Source organism: Amborella trichopoda, chromosome 1 (genome assembly GCF_054954075.1).
Source record: "Amborella trichopoda isolate Santa Cruz 75 chromosome 1, AtrichopodaSantaCruz75HAP2 v2.0, whole genome shotgun sequence".
Lineage (NCBI taxonomy): Eukaryota > Viridiplantae > Streptophyta > Magnoliopsida > Amborellales > Amborellaceae > Amborella > Amborella trichopoda.
Genome location: NC_142336.1, coordinates 8,201,722 through 8,221,948, shown reverse-complemented (window position 1 = coordinate 8,221,948; position 20,227 = coordinate 8,201,722). Strand labels below are relative to the sequence as shown.

The window sequence follows — 20,227 nt, the reverse complement described above, 5'->3', positions numbered from 1 at the left end:
ATATATATATATATATATATATATATATATATATATATATATATATATATATATATATATATATATATATATATATATATATATATATATATATATATAATGAACAAGGAAAGAATAGGTTTGCCTACTTTAAGTCACCATATGGGAAATGTGGCTTCCTCAAGAGATAGAGAGGCAGGGGCTTCCTGTGCTTAAGAAACAAAATCTCCCCTTAGAGGGAAGAACGCTTCCTATAGAATGACCTCTTAGAGAGCCCCTTAGAGAGAAAAGAGCTTCATATGGAGAGAAACGTTAGAATGATGCCTCCCATAGATTGAGAGGTTGGTTTCTTGTAGAGAAGTAGTTCTCATAAAGATTTTAGGTATTTTACTTTAGTGAGAGAAAGTCTTAGTTGCTATCAAAATTCTCTTCTTGAACAGTGGTTTAACTGCATAATAGAGATAAGTCTCCTCTTGCACGATAGTTTAACTGTGGAATAGAGTTATGAGATTGATGGGCAATGCTGGTAAGGAGAGTAGGTCTCAAATGGTTACTCGACGGGGTTTTGTCAAAGATTAAAAGCATAAACTCTATGTCCGAAAATCTGCTATTTTGACTTTTATTGTGGTCGTGTGGATATAGTGGATGTAGCACTTTTGAGGTAAACCACATATATCTTTGCATTATTATGGCATGAATAGTTTATGTTTTAGTTATATTCTCATATTACCTTGGATCCTCAATCTTGAGCCTCCTACTTTTATGTCAGTGTATGTGGCAAAGTGAATAACTTTGGTGCTCAATTCTTGGCAACCGGAAGTTTAAATTGAAGAATGTACCTTCTCTTCCAAAACTATGTATCATAAGTTGGCATAGTATAATATAATATGGTATTGGTAGATGAAAGCCACAATGGGAAAGGGCTTGGGTCGTGGTGGTACTGTGGTAGCATTTTTCATACTTTCATCACACATCCTACTCTCCAATCCCAACATCAACTTCGAAAAACTAATCATTTAAAAAATGAGTAGACGCATATATTCTCCACTGAATTACTTAAAAATAAAAAGCCACAATCACATACACGTGGGAGCACGCTCTACATGCTCACTTTTGTTACTTAAATGCATAAGTACTCCAAAGCAAGCCTTGCACACGAGGGAATAAATGAATAATATACATAGGAGCATGTCATATGCACTTATGTAAATTAAAATAAGGTCAATGAGATATTACACTTAATGGCTAAAAATAATTGTGACCTAATACTAAAAAAAGACCATCTCCCTTGAGTTTGATGAGCAAGTTGACAATTCAATTCCTAAGAACCAACAAAGAAAGCTAATGATTACGCCACTGATCCATCAAAATTCAAAAATGAAATACTCACATCCACTAAAAGCCACAAAATGATCATTTCACATGGCAATGGCCAACACAAGGAACAATCTTTAGACAATGACAATTGTCTTCCAATGTATTTGTCTCACTCTTATATGTCTCATGAGTTTTCCAGAGTATTACGAATGGAAATTTGAGTTTTGACAAAAGGAGGGGGCCCCATATTGGAGGAAATGCTCTGGGGTTTCAATTGTGGGACCCACCTTGAAGGAATAGGGGCTAGGGTTTAAGAAACTAGGTCTTGCCTAAGTTGGCTAGAGTCTAAAACTTTTGAGGGCCCTTTGTGGGACCTATTGGGCTCAAGCTGAAGTATGAGCTCAAGTGGGCCAAGACTCAAGGTTTGGTAGGGTTTGGGGATTTCCATTGGGTGATAATTGGTGGATAGGCTAGGGTTAAGAGTTTGTGAAATAATATTCTTGTCAAAACAGAGAGTTTGTCAAAGAACTCTAATCCTCATGACTGGGGCAAATCCATATTCAGGAATATCCATCACTCTTAAGTTGGTGAATTGGTGATGGGGAGATATTTGGACCACCAATTACAGCACATAACTCAAATGGTAGGCCCCGGTTCGATGGTGATGATACAATGGATTTTCGATATTAAATCAAAAATATTTTAAATAGGATGAAGTTTCTATAATGCCTACGATTTATGAAACCAAGATAAAGTCTCACCTCGAATCCTCATCCGAAAAGCACTTTCAGCAACATAAATCTCCATAATGGCTCTAAAATCAATTTTCTACACTAACAATAAAATTTGAAACTCAAAAAATAGTACAAATCCTGTGGATCTATGAACACTTACTTTTAGGGCCCGATGGACAGTCTGGAAAAATTGTTATAATATACACTATTTTTAGTGCATAAAATTCTTTCTTTTTTTTTTTAGAACCATAAGGTTCAAGCTGAGATGATCAATATAAAGGCATTTCAATTCTTGAAATGAAATTTTCGATGAGTTATAAGGTGATGCATTACTTATTTTGATAGGGTCGCAACCCCATCAAAGTATTTTCTATCAAACTATTTTCCTTTTAAAAATAGGTGAGCTGGCTCAAAACTGCTCAAGCCAGTTCAGAACCGGTCGATGACCAATCTAGGCGTAAGCCTTAAGGATTTTGCATGGCTCCCACTAGTTTTCTTTTTAAAAAAATAAAAATAAAATCATAGAAAAAAAAGGGGAAAAATAACCCAAAGAATGAGTGAGCCGGCTTAAGCAGTTCCAAACCGGCTCGAGACCAGTGGGTGGCCAGTTTGATACACTAGTTTGATTTTAGGAAGTTATTGGCATCGCACAATCCCCCCTAAAAACTTTTTTATTTTTTGAAATTTATCTAATGTTTTCTTACGACCTGCTCAAAAAAATATAAATAATAAAAATAAAAAACCCCACCCCCAAACGAAAAACCCTTATTTTATTTTTTATTTTTAATATATTTCTAGATCCACATTTTTTTACCAATTCATCTCCAAGATCTGACATGAATATGTGGCAGCGTAGGAAAAATCAGGCGGTTCAAATTCTAGCTGCCCGATTAATTGGAACTGGCCACTGGACGGTTTCGGTTTCGGTTTCAGCCGGTTTTGATGAACCAATCGGATATTTTTAAAAAAATTATATAAAACCCCAAAAAAAGGGATTTTATTTGTAATATATTTTTTAATGTTTTCATCATTTTGGCAAAGATTGAAAAAAAAAGTGGTCATTAATACTTATTTTTATACTTTTAAAAATTCAAAAATACACATGGGCACAAATCGATTCTTTAAAACCCATTTTTCCATTAATTTCAACTTTATTTGGGTGTGCTTTGTTTAATCATGCTTTAGATATAATTTTTATATTTTATTAAATTTTTTTGTATTATTTTAAACTATTTTGACTACCTGGGAATTGCTCGGTTAGGCAGGTTGAACCATTTTCAGCCCATATCCGATTAACTATTCCGGTTTAATTTTTCCTACACTGTTATGTGGGGTAGACGATGGACCCATCCGATCTAAATCTTAAAACACTAATTTTAACTCTGTTTAATTTAATTTCAGAAGGCCCATCGTTTTGAAATAGTTGAGAAAAGATAAGATTTCAAATAGTTAAAATTATAGCTCTAATTTGATAAAAATTTTAATTTTTTAAAACACTAGAATAAAGTTTTCTTGGCGTCTGGGCAAGACTGGGACCCACTAGTCTCTTACTTGAGGTTTTTGTGTTCATGTGGGCCCAAGATAATTGCGTTATGGGGGTGTTTTGTGGGCCCCAACAAAGCCCAAGAGAGAGTGGGGGCCACAGGTCCAGGGGTGGGTAGTGTGAGTAAAGTAAAAAGAGTGGGGGTAGTGATGGTATTAGGCGGCTGAAAAAGTAGAGCAAGGATATGGGAAGGGAGATTGGGTGGGGTCCACTTGGCCAACCAAAACGTATTTGATGATGCCAGATTCTCTCTCAATGGGAGAGGGCATGTGCCATGTTGGTCTTAGAGTAGGGCCATTTTTTTTTTCGGATAAAGGAACCACCTCTCATTATGTTTTTTACAATAATAATAATAATAATAATAAAATATTTGGTGGTGCTGGAGGGTCTCCCTCCTAATTATATTTTAAAGATGTATTTTTTATTCAAAATTTTAGGACACGATAATCTCAATCATTACAATAATTTGAATTTGAATTTTTTATTTTTTTTCGAAAATATAAATATAATTTTTTTAATTATTTTTTTCCACCAACCATTTTAACTTTTAGTAGATGTAGCATTATTTTGACATCTATTTTTAGAGATCATAAACAAGGGACTGCACAGTGATAGGTGAGTCTGGTGACTCACCAAAAGTGTATCCAAATAGTAAGATAGCAATAGTAATCCTAGTAAAGAGAATTTATATTTTATTCACATAATTTTAAAATAGTCATATATATTATATTTTCAAGGCCCACTTTTAAAAGTGTATATTGTATTTCAGTTTTCTTTTTTATACACTCGATTCAACCCAAATTTGGGGAGCTCAAAATTGTCACCATCTCCCATTTTAAAAAGTGCCAAAATTTTAAAATAAAAAAAATGACCAAGCTATGACTAAATTTATTTAAGTTAGTCATATTTTTTATATTTTTTTACAAGTGCACTAAGGTTGCCCCTCAAAAATCCATTGGAAAAGGTAGTTTTAAGGTTGAAAAACCCTTTGATTGATCGTCCGGACATCGAGATGTATGACTATAAAAAATAAAAAGATTTTAAATGTAAAAATAGTGCATTTTACAATATATTATCTGCACTGTCCATTTTCAAGATTTTCATATGTTTATAAATCTACTTGATTTTAATTATTTTTTAAATTTATAATTAAATATAAAAATAAATTTTAAAAAAATCTTAAAAAAAATTTACATCAAAATTATATACCATTATAAAATTTGAAAGTGCACGTTACCGCTACACCTACTTATGCATCCGTACGCCAGCTGGACCCTTTTAATCCTAGTTACTTTTCCTAAGACCAACGTTTTGTTTCCAAGTTCGATATGGGACAATTGATGATATTGCCCCTCTAGAAAAAAACGGCTTCCTTTTTTTAAAATAAGGTATCTTTGCGCAGGTTTTCTTGAAATACCCATGAATCTTGGGGTGTGTTAAGTAATCAAATAAGGCATTAAGTGCCCAAGTCTTATTATGTAAAGCACGTGAATTTTATGAGTGCCTTTTTATACCTAGTGAAATGAAGGTATTTCGAAATCCTTATGTTGGGGACCTACTTTTTTTTCTTGAATTTTAAAATAGAGTAATTTATCATAAATCATCTAAAAAGATTAAATATTTGACATCTTACCATACATTTTGATTTAAAATCAAAGACATATGATCATGAGTCGAATGGTTTAAAATGTGTGATCATCATCGCTATAGAGTTTTTCCAACTATTTGAGGTTGGCTACAAGAATCATAGTCCACCACTTTACTCTATCAATGGACAAATGATCATGAGTTGGAATGGTTTAAAATGGAGAAAATGTTAAATAATTAATATTTAAAACATTTTTTCTTATAAAAGTTTCCTTAAAAAAATATGGGTATAACACCCTAAGGTCACATGTACTATAACATGAGAAATTGAGACATCCACATTTCTCTTGAAATACATAAGTCCAAAATATTCATATAATTGAAACCCATATTTAGAAAGAGCGACCAATTTATAAAGGAAATGTGTATGACGACACCACTTACTTTTAATACAAAGAGGTCCCAATATTTAAAAATAGTGGCCAATTTACAAAAGAAATGTATATGACAAGACCACTTACTTTTGATACAAAGAGGTCCCAATCATCATTGCTCGTTAAATTTGAAATTGGGTGGTTGAGAATGTGTCATTGTTTGAGCACAAAGTCCAAAATAAAATTTTTCGAATATTGTGACGTATTTTCATCTATTGAATCTCACATCTAATGGCTAAAAATGATTGTGACTTCTTCGTACTAAAAAAAAATAAAAATAAATGTCATTTACAAAAGGTATTAACCTTAACTAATCAACTTACCTCTATATTGTGCTGGAAGATGCAATTCTATTGCCAAAAACCCTTATGGTAGTCCAAAAGTCAATTTCTACCCATAACTATGAAATTTAAAGCTTCGAAAATGTCCTTATGGATTTGATCTATAACACTCTAAAATCTTGTAAATAGACCATCTATATGATAGTTACAAGATGCATTATTTTTAAAACTTGAATGTTTTTTATTTTTGTATTCACACTTCTCAAGGTAATGATGACCAATTTGAGGATATATTTTTTTTCAGTGCCGAAACATCATTTTTCCTGTGGGTTTTTAAAGTGAACCTTATGTACATAGTTGATGCCTTATTTAAGCTTAGGGTGTGGTTTCTATAAATTTGTAACCTTAAACAATCCAATTAAGGCGCATATCCAAATTTTATCATAACATATAATTTTGGTGTAAAAAAATATTAGGATTGTCTTAAAATCTATTTTCACAACTAATTATAAAATTTTAAACTCAAGAAATAGTTACAATCAAGTAGATCTATAAATATATAAAAATCTTGAAAATGGACGGTCTAGATAATGTGCTGCAAGATGCACTATTTCTGGAACTCAATATATATATTTTTTTATATCCATACATCTCGTTGTCGAGATGATCAATTAGAAGGTTTTTTAACACCAAAACAACCTTTTCTGATGGATTTTTTATATGCATATATAATTCTACATTTTAAGGTTGCAACCTTATATAAACTTTTTCCTTAAAGCTTATTCCTTTGAAATAAACAACTTTAAAAAAAAAAATCAAAGGTTCATCGAAACACAAGGTGCATAACCATTGGCACCTTAATTGCAACAACAAGACTCATTGACTTCTATTTGCATTAATGTTTTTACTTTCTACAACCATATTTTTTCTACTGCCACTCAAAACATGGGTGGGAATAAAAATCTTGCAAGTTAATGATTACATTATTTTAAAGAGCAGGTATACTATGCCCCCTCAAGAGTATAGTTCACTTCTACTCTTCTACTCTTTTGGTCAGATTTTTCCAATCTAAACAATTGGTAACAATCTCTATATAATTATTATAAAAAAAAATTGAGTTTTCTAATGCTTATAGTCACCCACTAAATACTGTATGGTTTTTTTTTTGACGATGTTACTCATGCTTATTAATCAATCAAAAGTTACAACCAGTCAGAATGGAAAAACATCTGAAATAAATGCCTGATGTAAAGACACCCCTCATTTGCCAAACTGTCAGCAATGTCATTAGCTTCTCTATACACATGCTAAAAACAGATTGTAGACTATCACATATATCTATAGTATCTAGCCATTTCCTCCTCAACCTCCAAGGCGATCTGGACATCTTTTTATACCAATTAATCACATTCAATGAATCCTCCTCTACAAAATGTGGCATCATCAAAATGTGGCATCATGATGTTTTTCTGTTGTAAAAGTCGAATTGTACATTCTAATGCAATCTATTCCTCCTCATTAGCCGTTACCTCCCCACATGATCCAGCAAAACAAAATAACACCTCTCCATCAGCAATGCGAAAAATTCGTCCAACCCCAGAAGGGCCTGGATTTCCTAAAGAGCTCCCATCAAAATTAAGTTTGATATCCCAATACAAGAGGGGTCCATCTGCCTTTGGTCTAACGTTCGACACATTCTGAAGCATCAAGTTATGCAGATTAATCTCCACATCCACTTTGGTTACTCAAAACCTTTCTTTTGTCACATAGAACCAACTCTACACCACATAGAACCAACTCTACACCAATTGCATAATTTTTCTTTTGATCAAATCCACTTCCAAAACTTTGTTATCAAAAGTCCACCTATTACTAAATACTATACGGTTTCTATTCAACCTCGTGACATTGTTTTTTTCAAGTTCTTGGAGGGTGAAGTTAGGAAATTCTTTTTATTGAAGTTAATTTATATGTTAAAGATATTATATCCCCAAAATTTGGGTCCTAAACATTAATCCCAAGTAGGATTTTACCCGATGGAGTAAATAGACTGTATACTCTTGAAGGAGTATATTATCATTTGACTATTACAAACTTAATAACAAACAAACAACTGATAATAATAACCTTAAAAGGAGAACGATTCCGTTCCCCATAGGGTACGTTCCTTTAAGTCTATGAACAAAGTGACTAATCATTTAATGCAAATAACGGATCAATCATAATTAATGGTAACTATTAATCAAGGCTTGCTGCATTTAGTATATAACTAAGAGATCTTAAACCTATTTATATTCATTTTAAGTGTGAAACACATTGTACATTATTTACAAAATTGCCCTTATCACGTCCTGTTTCTTTTTTTAAGCTAAACCTAACTTGCTGGGCATTTTGAAATAAATTTCAAACGCATGAACCCTTACCTCTCTCACCCAAACTGATATATCTAGACAGATAAAAAAGTAAGTACTAGGTTAAGTTGTTTAGGCTTTTTTAGGGACAAATTTTAAGTGTTCGAACTCGCGACCTCCCTCACCCAAAAAAATATATCCACCCTTCAGCCTAAGATATATTCGCTTTTTTTTACAACAAATTTTAAAGGGTCGAACCTTGACCTCCCCACACCCAAACTAAAATATCTAAGACTAAGCCGAGGATTAGGGATTTTTTTTTCAGGATTAAAAAGTTTTATACATAATGAGACTACTTATATTTGGTATTTACAACTGTTGAAATCTGATAGCTTGGGTGTGTCACAAAGTTCAAAAAAATTTATTTTCAATTTTGAGTTTGGTCAATAAGAATAAATGCAGCCACCCAACTTCACATCCAACGATTGAAATTAATTATAACTACCTTGTACTAAAAGTAAAATAGTCTCATTGTATACTTTTCCTGAAACAAACATCATCAAAGTTATTTGAAAGCAAGAAAAATGTTTGCTAATTATGAGAAGAAAGCCATGGTTTTATGGATGTCAACATACCCTCAAAAAAGGCAAACTCTCTCTCTTCTTTATGGACTCTTTTATTTATAATCAATCATAGAAAATGCCACTTAAAATCGGTATTTCCCAAAAGTAGGAAACAAGTTTTATTGGAAATATTCTCACAAATATATTACAATTTTGCTAAATTTCCATCATCTTGAATGGAAATATTCTTCCAAAACATAGTATTTGGACTCTATATTCCTAATCAAAGGAAAATACAAAATTCACTAGCCTCCAAGGAATCCATCAAATAAAGCCATGCAAAATGTAAAGGTGGTCTAGGCATTTCCAATTTAAGGAGTACTCTATTAGGATTTATACCAATTATATTTATATGATTAAGATTAATAAAAAGTAGAGCAAAAAGATGGAAAAAGGAGAAGAGAAAAAAGGCTAAAAAGTAATATTAATATTGGATAGTAAGAAGGAAAAAAGTGGAGCGAATCCAAATGTTGGGGGTATCTCCATAACCTAGTAACTTTTTTAAAGAGGAAAAATCCTACTATCATCCCCCACTTTGATTTTTCCCATTATTTATCTCTCTTTATATATCAATTTTTGCTTCTTAAAAAAATTTATTGTTATTTTCACTTACCAGTGCTATTTCTCTTGTTATTAATGAGTTTAGTGATCTCTCTAGGGGGCATCACTTAGTGTGATGGTAAAACACTCGGGTAGCAAGCACAAAAGCAAGAGTGCAAGTTCACGTCCAGAAAGTGGCCAATGCATAAAAAATTAAAAATTAAGACTGTTTTCAGCCCTTCGGATCCTATGTAAGCGAGACCGGCACAAAAGCAAGAGCTCAGGTTTGAGTTGAGAGAGTGGCCATTTTACATATAAAACATTAAAAATTAAGACCGTTTCCAGCTCACCCCTCCGAACCTGCGGACCGGCACTAAGTTAATGCCCTTCTAATTCTAATTCAGGTCTCTCTCTATCCTCTCTCTCTCAACTTGTTTCTTTATCAACCTCTCTCTCTCCTTTTCTCCACACCAACCTCTCTTTCTCTCTCATCATAGAGTTTAATTGCTCCTTTTGTCACCCATTTTATTTCTCATCCTTATCAACTTCTCTCTAACCCTCTTTCTCTATGCTCATAGCTATCCTCTCTCTCCTTTTCTCCTTACAAATCTCTCTTTCTCTCTCCTCAGAGTTTAATTGCTCCTCTTGTCACCCATTTTATTTTCTCATCAAAGTTACTTCCCATCAAGTTTATTGCTTCTTTGACACTCATTTTTCCTCTCTGTTTTCTCGTCTCTATTTTTATCTCTCTTACATATCAAATCTCTCTCTTCTGAAATATCAAGTTTAAATGCTTTTTTCTGTCACCCATTTTTCATCTTCTACAGAAGAAAAAAAGAAAGAGATTTCATGTTTTCAGACCTTTTCACTCAGGTCAAAAGACTCGTACTTCCAACTCCTTGAGTCTCTCCTCCCTCTCAACACCTTGGGTCTTTCCTCTCTCTCTAACTCCTTAGGTATTACTTCTCTCTCTAACTCCTTGGATTTTTCCCCTCTCTCTCTCTCTTTAATTCTTGGGTCTTCTCCCTCCCCCTCTCTCTCTTTCTGCCGCGTTTTTCCAAATATTCTGTCTTCACTTTCGTACACTTCTCATTTGCCATTTTCATTTCTTCTGCGTTTTCTCTCTCTACCATGTCTCTCTCCTTTTTGATGGACGCATCTTTCTCGGCCTGCATTCCTTTGATCCGGTCTACCCGCTACCAATGACCAGATCTCCTCTACTTATTAATCAGATCTTTATCAAGTGCTGCTACCTTCTACTTCCACTACCACTTCATCTCTCTCCTTCCCCATCTCTCTCTTTCTCTCTCTCTCTTTCTTTCTCTCTCGCTATCTTCCGGGTAATCTCTCTCTGTCGCGAGCCACTTCTCAGTGATTTCGATGTAGTTCCCTTTGTTCATTAAATCATTTATAGGGTATCTCAACTGTGCTTTATTTGGTTTGGCATTCGTGTTTACATTAAGGCTCATAGCTTTGATATTTATGATGGGCGTGGGCTTTTACCAGATGGGGTTAAGCTGGATTTTTAGATTGTTTTTATATAAAAATTTGGGGTTTTGGGGAATTGGTTCTTATTATCATTAGATTGTGTTTATGCAAAAATTTTAGGGTTTTGGGGAATTGGGTCTTATTTTCTTTAGGCTGTGGTTATACAAAAAGTTAGGGTTTTGGGGAATAGGGTGGAGAATTTGAAAAAAATAGGTGAAAATTTGAGGAAAATGGGTTTGTGATCTATACATTTTTTGTGGGTTTTTCCACTGAAGATTTCCTTAAGAGTCCCGTTGGTTTACTGTGAGTCAGGTTGGTTTTTTTCATTTTGTTTTCTCTTTCCATTGCTTTTCGTGAACTTTGGTTTTCCTGTTGGTTTCCTTTGAGTCGGGTTGGTTTTTTTCATTTTGTTCCCCATTTCTGCCTTTCGTTAACTTTGGTTTGTAGAGAAATCCTTTGTTGATGAGTAATTGCGTATTGTAAGTTCTTGGGTTACTCTAAATCTATTCTGTTTGCTAGGATTGGATCCATTAAGACCTTCTTCTTCTCCTCCTTGAACCGGTGCTGTCTGTAGATTTTGTTTTGGCTCATTTTTTCTTTTAGGGTTTTGATTCTACTTCTTTTCCATATTCAGGGCTTGTAATGAGCTTGGTATGTGAGTATCTGCCATCGAATCAGTTAAGTTAAGACTCATCCATTGATTGGGTTTCAGTTAAGACTCATCCATTGATTGGGTTTCAGTTAAGACTCATCCATTGATTTGATAGTCTCTGGTTCTGGCTAGAGGGATTGAATTTTGAGAAAGGAATTTATTTTAGAGGGATTGAATTTTGGGAAAGGAATTTATTTTTTCGAGCTGAAGCTCCTAATTCAAGATACGGACCTGGGGAGCTATTTGTTGTTAACTATTTCCTTTGAATTATAATCTTTGTTATCCATAGATTATGTTCTTTGGTGACAGTTGGATCTGTGAGGGAGGTTAAGTATCAACCAGGGCTATGTTCAGGTTCAGTAATTAGGCTTTCATCACTTGGCTTTCCACTATCTGCTTCTTGAATCGGCCCTGGTTTCTTTTTCAAATATTGGTTCCTGCAATTATGTTTCTAATCGTCTAACTTGAGCTGGGTCTTGGTAGTTTGACCCTACTTGCCCAGGGATCTGCAACTAGGGTTTCGATTCTTTTTCAGATAGCAGCTTCTCTAGTTAGGATTCTGCAACTAGGGTTCAGACTAATGTTATGAAACCAGCTTCTCTAAATAGGGTTCCAGTTATTGATCTGCAAATAAGGTATTGGTAGTTTCGTGCTACTTAGCTGTGGAGGGAGATCTTTTCTTGGATTTCCATTTCAAGTATTGTACGTCTGGGTACAAAGTGTCGTACTGAGTATTGGGTCTCAGTATTTGGATTGGGGAAAATTAATCCTGCCATGAATGAGTGTGATGAAAACATGGGTTTGAAGGATCGAAGCAGTTCTCCATCGCTCGATGAAAGTGGTGGATGTGGGAGTGGAGGAGGTGGGGTTTTGAAGAAAGGGCCGTGGACTTCAGCCGAGGATGCCATATTGATAGAATATGTGAAGAAGCATGGAGAAGGGAACTGGAATGCAGTGCAAAAGCACTCAGGGCTTTCTCGTTGCGGAAAGAGTTGCAGGCTAAGGTGGGCAAATCATCTTAGACCCAATTTGAAGAAAGGGGCTTTCACTGCAGATGAGGAGCGCCTGATCATCGAGCTCCATGCTAAAATCGGGAACAAATGGGCTCGAATGGCTTCTCAGGTATGCACATCACCACCACCATCATCATCATGAATTGTGAATTAAGAATTTTTTCTGTTTGGCACTATTATGGATCCACACCCTCCCTCCCCTTTCTCCCATATTTATTTGTTTTTTTGTTTGAGGGTGTGTCTGTGGAAATCTGCCCAACTGTTTTGGCAGAAAGCTTAATTATTGGCGGGATGTATATTTTTTTTTGAAAAAAATTATTATTGGCAGATGTTTACTTTTTGTTTCTAGTTCGATCTTTGGATGATCATTGATTCTCACAAAGCATCCTCATTGGTAGTGAACTAAATAACAATTTTTCACTTGATACTGGGTATGTGTGCAATTGCTCATCAGTTTTGTATTAAATAACAATCTTTCTGTCTCTCTGTTATTTTCTCAAAATAAGATTTGTCTTCCTTTCATCTTTAGGGTGATCCTCAATTTGTACACATAATTACATCATCAATGATGTGCTAATCACAGTTCCAATTTGCTATTTGGTTATGGATTTCTAGTTTTCTTTGTGCTACTTGTTATGATTGCCACTCATTTGTTTTGAAAAAGTAATATTTATTGGTAGAGTTATATTATTTTTCTTCTTTTTTATTTTTTGAGGTGATCCTTAATTGTGACACATCATCACCTTCAACATGAATGTTGAACTGATAGCATTGGTTATTTGATTAGGGATATGGATCCTCATTTTCTTTTCTCAGTTTTTTCTTTTTTGGGTCTATGATTGTACATGCTCATCTATTTCCATTTGGAAGTGTATTTATTGACAGGTGTATGCCTTTTGCTTCCTTTTAATGATTCATGGCTGGTGGGGCTTTATGAGACAAAGCGTTGCTCTATTCTTTCTCTTATTTTTTTCTCAGAAAATAAGAAAGACGCTGTAAATTGTCCTATTACTTGTTGGGTTCTCTTCTTTTAATTTGTAGCTTTTCATTCTCCAGATTTTTATTTATCAAGTTTGAGACATGACTTTTTTCTTTCTTCAAGTGATCCTTAATTTGCCCAAACGTGTATTTTATATTTAAAGAAACTGTAGTTTATTCCATTAGTTCTCTTTTTTTTTTCTTCTTCTTCTAAATGTGTGACTTTTCATTTTGTGGCTGATGAATCGCATAATAGGTCCTTCTATAAAAGACCCCCTCTCTCTCTCTCTCTCTCTCTCTCCTTTTGATTATCTGAAAAAAAAGAACAAATGACCCCTTTTGACTATAAAAAAAAAAAAAAAAAAGATAGCCTGAAAAAGTAATTATTATCTTCTTAAAGAAACCTTTTGTGCATGCGTCCTCTCATTTTCTTTTGATTAGGTATTAGGTTCCTGTAGGAATCCCGTTTTGGTGGCTCTCTGATTTGAAAATTGTATTTTCCTCTCATCTTAGTATTTTTAAAAACAAATCATTCATCTTAAAATGATCCAGTAAGCCTTCCCATCTTAATGAGTCCCATTACCCTCTTTCCTCTCATTGGTGGTTCTCTGACTGTCATGTTGCTGATGAATTTGCATAATTTGAAACTTGAATTACTCACCGGTCTTATTTTCATCCCTCTTATTCTTAAAGAAAACCCATCCAAAAAGAAGCCCTATTGACATGTTTCCTCCGGTTCTATTCAAATTATTCATTTTTCTCCTCTTGTTCTTCTTCAGCTCTTCTTCACTTTGAAACATTAAGTTCTCCTTCATTTTAATAATAATGAAGCAAAGTCACACTTCATTTCATTGAGGTTTAGCATAAAAAATCTTTCTTTGGTGTGTTTCCTTAGTAATCTTTCCCATCTTCAAGCAAACCCTGCTCTCTCTCTCTCTCTCTCTCTTTCACACACATACACATGCACCCAAATTTTTGATGATACTCTCTCCCTTCCCTTCTCAGCTTCCAGGGCGCACTGACAATGAGATCAAGAACTATTGGAACACCCGCATCAAGCGTCGGCAACGTGCTGGTCTACCCCTCTATCCCCCCGATCTGCATTTGCAAGCAACAGGAGAAGGCCAACAAAGCGAAAATATTGGTGAATTCACACTTAATGAAAACCACCATTCTGACTTCCTCCAATCCAACAAGCTTGATTTCCCTCATGTCTCATTTGAGGCCCTTAAACCTAACCCTGAAACTCTAACCCTACCTTTTGTCCCACCTTTCTCTGAGGCTCCAAATGGTGGAATCCTAACACGGAGCCTGGGGCCCCACCAAGCGTACACCCCCTTCATACCCCCCTCGCTGGTCCACCCCCCCAAGAGGCTTAGAGGAGGTGAATCGTCCCTTCTTTCAACCTTCCCCAATGGGATCATCCCAATGAGCCCCCTAAATCAATTTCAAAGTGAAAACTATCGAAAAAATCAGTTTCATGTTGAAACCAATGAGAAATTCCATCGCCCATTTTCATTAGGTCATCATCCGTTTGATCCTGACCCCATCGAAAAGAACAATGCCCTGTTAGGGAGCGTTGTAACGGGTAGCCATGCCCTTTTAAATGGCACTTTCTCTACTTCTAAGCCCCTTTGTGGGGCTGTGAAGATGGAGCTCCCTTCACTCCAATATCAAGACCTCTCCGACCTTAAAGGTTGGGGTGTTTGCCCTTCAGGCCCCCCAAATATAGAGGCGGTCGAGTCTTATATCCAATCACCTCCTTCCATGGCACCACCTACTCAGAATGAGTGCTTCTCACCTCGAAGTAGCGGTCTATTAGATGCTTTGCTTCATGAGTCTCATGCGTTGGGTAGTAGTGCTAGTAAGAGCCCTGCTTCTTCTGAGGTGGTGGGCCCTCCTCCTAGGGCTTCTTCTGTTGGTCCCATTGCTGGCCTTTCAGAGCATAGGAGGGTGAACACATGTGAAGAGTGGGGGGGATTTAGAGATCCCATCTCTCCATTGGGGCAATCAGCAGCCATTTGCCTAAGCGAGTCAACGCCCCCTCTGAGCACGACGAGCCTTCTGGAAGAGATCGCACCTGCCAAAGCATCGCCATGTGAGCATATTTCCCCTCACTCTCTCATTTATGTAGTATCACATGCTTGTTTTATTTTGTTTATTTTGATAAATTGTGTTATTATTTTTACTTTGCTCGTGTTTTGGTCGTGTGCCTGTGCCTGTGCCTGTGCTTATGTGTATGCCATTCTATTCTCTAAAGAGCTTTTGAGGCTTTGTACTGCTTGATGTGTTACTTTGTGTTGCATTGTTATGCTTTGAGCTGAGATATATTGGATATGAACACTTGGCTTATTTGCAAGAAAGTTTCTAACATCCAAATTGTGTATAATTTCTGAATCTGAGAAGAGGTAAGGCAGCATAAAAATTAAATGCAAGAATAATGGACTTCTTTGGATTGTGTTATGGAACTCTAGTATCTCAACCATTTGGTTTCAAACTTGTGTCCCATTCTCGCCCAACCAAAAAATAGACGAGAAGTAAAATACAGTTCAAACAATAAAAACCATAAAGAAAGCACACTAGAAACGAAAAAAGAAAGAAAAAGTTGAAGCAGAGAAAACCCTAAAGAACTTAAACTAGAAGAAATTGGGGAAATTTCAAAAGAAGCAAAAGATATAGGAATAACATAACTATTTCAAGAATTAGACAGTTGTTGGGTGAAGTTGCCAACAAACTAGCAAGCATGAAATCTAACAAAAAAAGAAAAAGAAAAATGGGTTCCTAAAAGGGGATGAAACACATGAAAAAACGAAGAGAATGGAAAACTAAGAAAGAGAAGGCAAAGGAACTAAAACATTGAAAGCTGCAGTACTTGTAGGGGTTATGGAGAAAAAACACAAAAAAAAAATTTTAAGGAAAATTGCATTGTGTGAGCACGTTAGTGCGTGAGAGAGGGTGGGAAGGGGGAACCTAATGAGCACATTATCTATGATAGAGAATCCTTGGCTCGCTCTTCCAAAACCGTCATTAGGTTGGGTGTTAGTTTTATTTAGTGATATTGAGCCTGCATTCATTGGTTAGGGTGTGTCAATTCCAGCATTGGGGTTCCATAAACTGTAAAACATTGAACCCTATGTGTTATATTTGCATGTATGCATGTATTTGTATATGTGTATGTACGATAAAAAAAGTAGATGACATTTGTGTATGCATGTATGTATCTATTCTTGTTGGGACAATGCTCGGACGATGATGATGATGATGGTGATGATGAATGTATCTATGCTTAACTATAAAAAATTTTTGCTGTTTATGTTTGTATTAGTGTTTATGAATGACTGAATGTATGTTATATTATGCAGGTGCCCTTGTGAAGACAGAAGCAGTTGAGCACTTCTCGGATTCAGATGGGGAAGACAGATTCATGGATTTCGATAGGCGTGAGACCTCGCTTATTTCTGATTGGTATGAGCAAAGCTGGGAGAGTGGCAAAGAGCCATCAGGGGTCACAGATGCAATCACATCACTCCTTTCTGAAGACTTCTGCAATGAATACAAGCAGCTCTCAACTGAATCCTCTGCATCGAATCAAGCATGGACTCTTGGTTCATGCCTTTGGAACAACATGCCCCCAGTTTGCCAGAGTGATATCCTTGACAATGCTTAAAGCATATTGTCTTCTTAAAAGAATGGGTGGTCTTAAAATAGAGGTAACATGCTCAAATCTCTCTCTCTCTCTCTCTCTCTCATTGATGAATCTTTTCAGTCCAAGTTGATGTGTGCACTGGGTATTTGATGGATTTCGATTATTTGTTGTTATAGTTAGCTGCTTTCATATTGTGGTGAACTTCTGAAGAGAATTTTGGGGCATTTATTTGGATTGTACTGTGGATCAAACTCTACATCTTGATTGTTTAGTTTGAGTTGTATTTGCAGGTTAGTGGTTATATGAAACAGACACCATCTACCTGATTTTTTGTTTTCTTTGCAACAAACTTGTTCGAGTCCTTAGTTTTTAAGGAGACAAGGTCATCCATGTGTGTATCTGTGTGTGCATGTCTGTGTGTGCGAGAGAGAGAGAGAGAGAGAGAGAGAACCAATTGCGCAAAAGAAGATTAGCGGGTTCTTAGATCCATTTTGAACAATGCTGCAGTAACTTCAAAGTTTACTGTACACCAATGGTGTGTTAAATCATACACCTCAGGGAGATCTGCCGTTCATTCTCCATGACAATTGGTGGAGTTAACTGTACTGGGTGACTTTCCGACAGATGAGAGGTGGATCTCCCTATGGTGTATGATACAATTCCTCCATTAGCGTGTAGAATTTTTTTTTTTGGGGGTAAATAAAAATTGTGTTTTAAATGGAGATTTTTTTTTTTTTGGGGGTAATTCAGTGGGGATGACAGCTCGTACCTGATTTTGAATTCGTTAATGGTTTTTGAATTAAATGAAATTTGTTTTTTTGGGGGGGATATAAAGGTAAGTAAATGGGGATTTAAGCCCTACCCTTGGGAGACAATGGAGTTTGAGACACCATTGCTTTTACTGTACACTAATGCATGTTTATGAGGGATTTTTGTAGATCGGTTGCAAGTTCGTTTTTAGGGTTTTCGTATCTTCCCTTAACGGGGTATTTTTCATTGGTGCACATGAATATAGGTTTGATTGAGCTTTTTCCTGCTTTAAAAGCTTTAAGGGCTCCTTTGGATACAAGGATATTAGGAATCTTATATATTTGAAATCCAAGGAAATTTATGGATTTTTAATATCAAGGATTTGTTTCATGGATTTATCAAATCTCTTGTTTGGATAAACTATAGAAAATTCATGGATTCTCTCTTTAAAAATTTTGAGATAGTTTCTCTCTTTAAAAAAATTTAAGTACGCTTTTTCCAAATTTTCATACCTACCAAATGCTCTTTATATTTAGGTTGAGGGAGCCAATGAGTGAAATCCATGGGCTTTAGATATGCAAAAAGAAAACAGGTTTTGGTGTGGAAATGAAATCATGGAAAAGTAGGTCTTATTTTCATGATTTTGATTTTCCTGTTTTTAAGTATCCTAGTCATTAAACAATCCAAACGATAGATTTTGGCAAAATCCAAGATATAAGAAATCCATTTCTTAAAACCCATGTACCCAAATAGGCTCTAAAGGTTCATGGACGTAATGGCTTTATGTGCTCTCTTTTTTTCAATAAAAACAATTACTCATTTATGGGAAAGCACATATGAAGTATATGTGACCCTTGCTTTCTGCTGTAGATGTGAGTAGATGGCTGGCATGGCTTGAGTCATAATATCACAAGTTGGCTCTTGGCGTGGGATCTTGATCTAATGGCTCATAGTATTCTATTTTTAATCTTTATTTTATAAGTTATTTTGTAGCAAACTTTGGGTATGCAAATATGGCACACAAGATAAAAATAGTAACAATGTCACAACTTAGCTCTCGGGCGTCAAATCTTTATCCGATGGCTCACAATGTTTTTTTTTAATCTTAATTTTATATATTATTTTTCAACAAAATTTAGCGTATGCATACATCTGATAGGGGATCACAATATAAAAATAGTAAAAATAGTTATTTCCTTTGCTGCAAAATCACTAGAATACCCTTGAAACTTTTGGGGAAAAAAATTAAAAATCCTATAGTATGTTGGTGTAACATTGTGCCATGAGCAATTCTAGCCGTCTATTCAAATCAAACGATCAAGAAGTGGGATCACGTAATGTGAGTTGGATCATATAAAAAGCTTTCCCCTCATATGCTCTCTCTCTCTCTTGAAAATTAAAAATTTTATTTACTAACCAAGAGCATATAAAGTAAACTTTTGCATTGTTGAGGCCTATTTTATCATCCGGATCGGGATTCTTTACAAAGAAATCATTTATTTTTTATACATGGAGGTCTCAATCATCCCCACTCATTAGATATCAAATTGGATGACTTTGAGTGAGTTACAAAGTGCAAGATTTTAATTTTTTTTATGGAAGTTTATGTCTATTCAATGACACTCTTATAAAAACCTATTTTGAAATTTAAAGGACAAAGAATGATTGTGACTACTGTGTATAAAAGATAAGTAGTTCCATCCCGAATAAAAAACTATCTAAAAAAAGAGAAAAAAAGAAGAGAGAAAAAAAGGGCCACGTTGGTCCAAATAGATGTAGCCCTACCAAGGTCCTAGCCCAGGCCCAGACAAACTTGGGCCTCAAGTCTTGATAGCCCCACCCTTGGGCCATATCTTGTCACCCAAGTCAACTTTTTTAGGGCTGGGCCGACCAGACTGAGCTTAGCCCATTCCCTTGCCTACCCGAAAAGTTGGTAGGAATATTTTGCCATAAAAAGATCTCTCCTACCAACGCTTTATCTTCTCTTTTAATACAACTCCATTAGCCCAGCTAACCAGAAAATATGAAAGTGATCAATTGAATATGTGAGTATGAATACTAATCCGGCTTCCAAATGTTGAACAAATATTAATATGGCTTCCTAATGCTGAACAAATATGTTTAAAATGGTCATTTTGCTTAAGCTTCCCCCTCAAACTTTAGTATTAAGAATATGGGACATGAGAAATGTATTTTCAAAGAAAGAAACTCCACTATGTGTTTTTAAAACAAAATAAATTGGGTAAAAGTTTCAATAATTTCACTCAAGCCACATAATTACCCCTATTGCTCATGTTTAAGATCTCTGAAA

General features: G+C 35.3%; 1 protein-coding gene across 2 annotated transcripts; it reads left to right on the top strand.

The window, feature by feature from the left end:
• The first annotated feature begins 10,295 nt into the window (after window positions 1-10,295).
• Window positions 10,296-17,539, top strand: LOC18442852 (transcription factor GAMYB). Of its 2 annotated transcripts, XM_006853062.4 has the most exons (4): window positions 10,296-10,345; window positions 11,512-12,651; window positions 14,526-15,618; window positions 16,883-17,539. In XM_006853062.4, the coding sequence occupies exons 2-4, from the start codon at window positions 12,304-12,306 to the stop codon at window positions 17,185-17,187; spliced, it is 1,746 nt and encodes a 581-aa protein (XP_006853124.3). In that variant the 5' UTR covers window positions 10,296-10,345; window positions 11,512-12,303; the 3' UTR covers window positions 17,188-17,539. The 2 variants fall into 2 exon arrangements, with proteins under 2 accessions (XP_006853124.3, XP_088716357.1); XM_088860231.1 differs by lacking the exon at window positions 10,296-10,345 and having other exon boundaries at window positions 11,076-12,651.
• Window positions 17,540-20,227: the final 2,688 nt, after the last annotated feature.

Bases quoted from the DNA above. Each gene is read 5' to 3' on its own strand.
- LOC18442852 (XM_006853062.4), top strand. From the start codon at position 12,304: ATGAATGAGTGTGATGAAAACATGGGTTTGAAGGATCGAAGCAGTTCT. The intron at 12,652-14,525 runs GTATGCACATCA...TTCCCTTCTCAG, and splicing joins GGGCTCGAATGGCTTCTCAG to CTTCCAGGGCGCACTGACAA. The intron at 15,619-16,882 runs GTGAGCATATTT...TATATTATGCAG, and splicing joins ACCTGCCAAAGCATCGCCAT to GTGCCCTTGTGAAGACAGAA.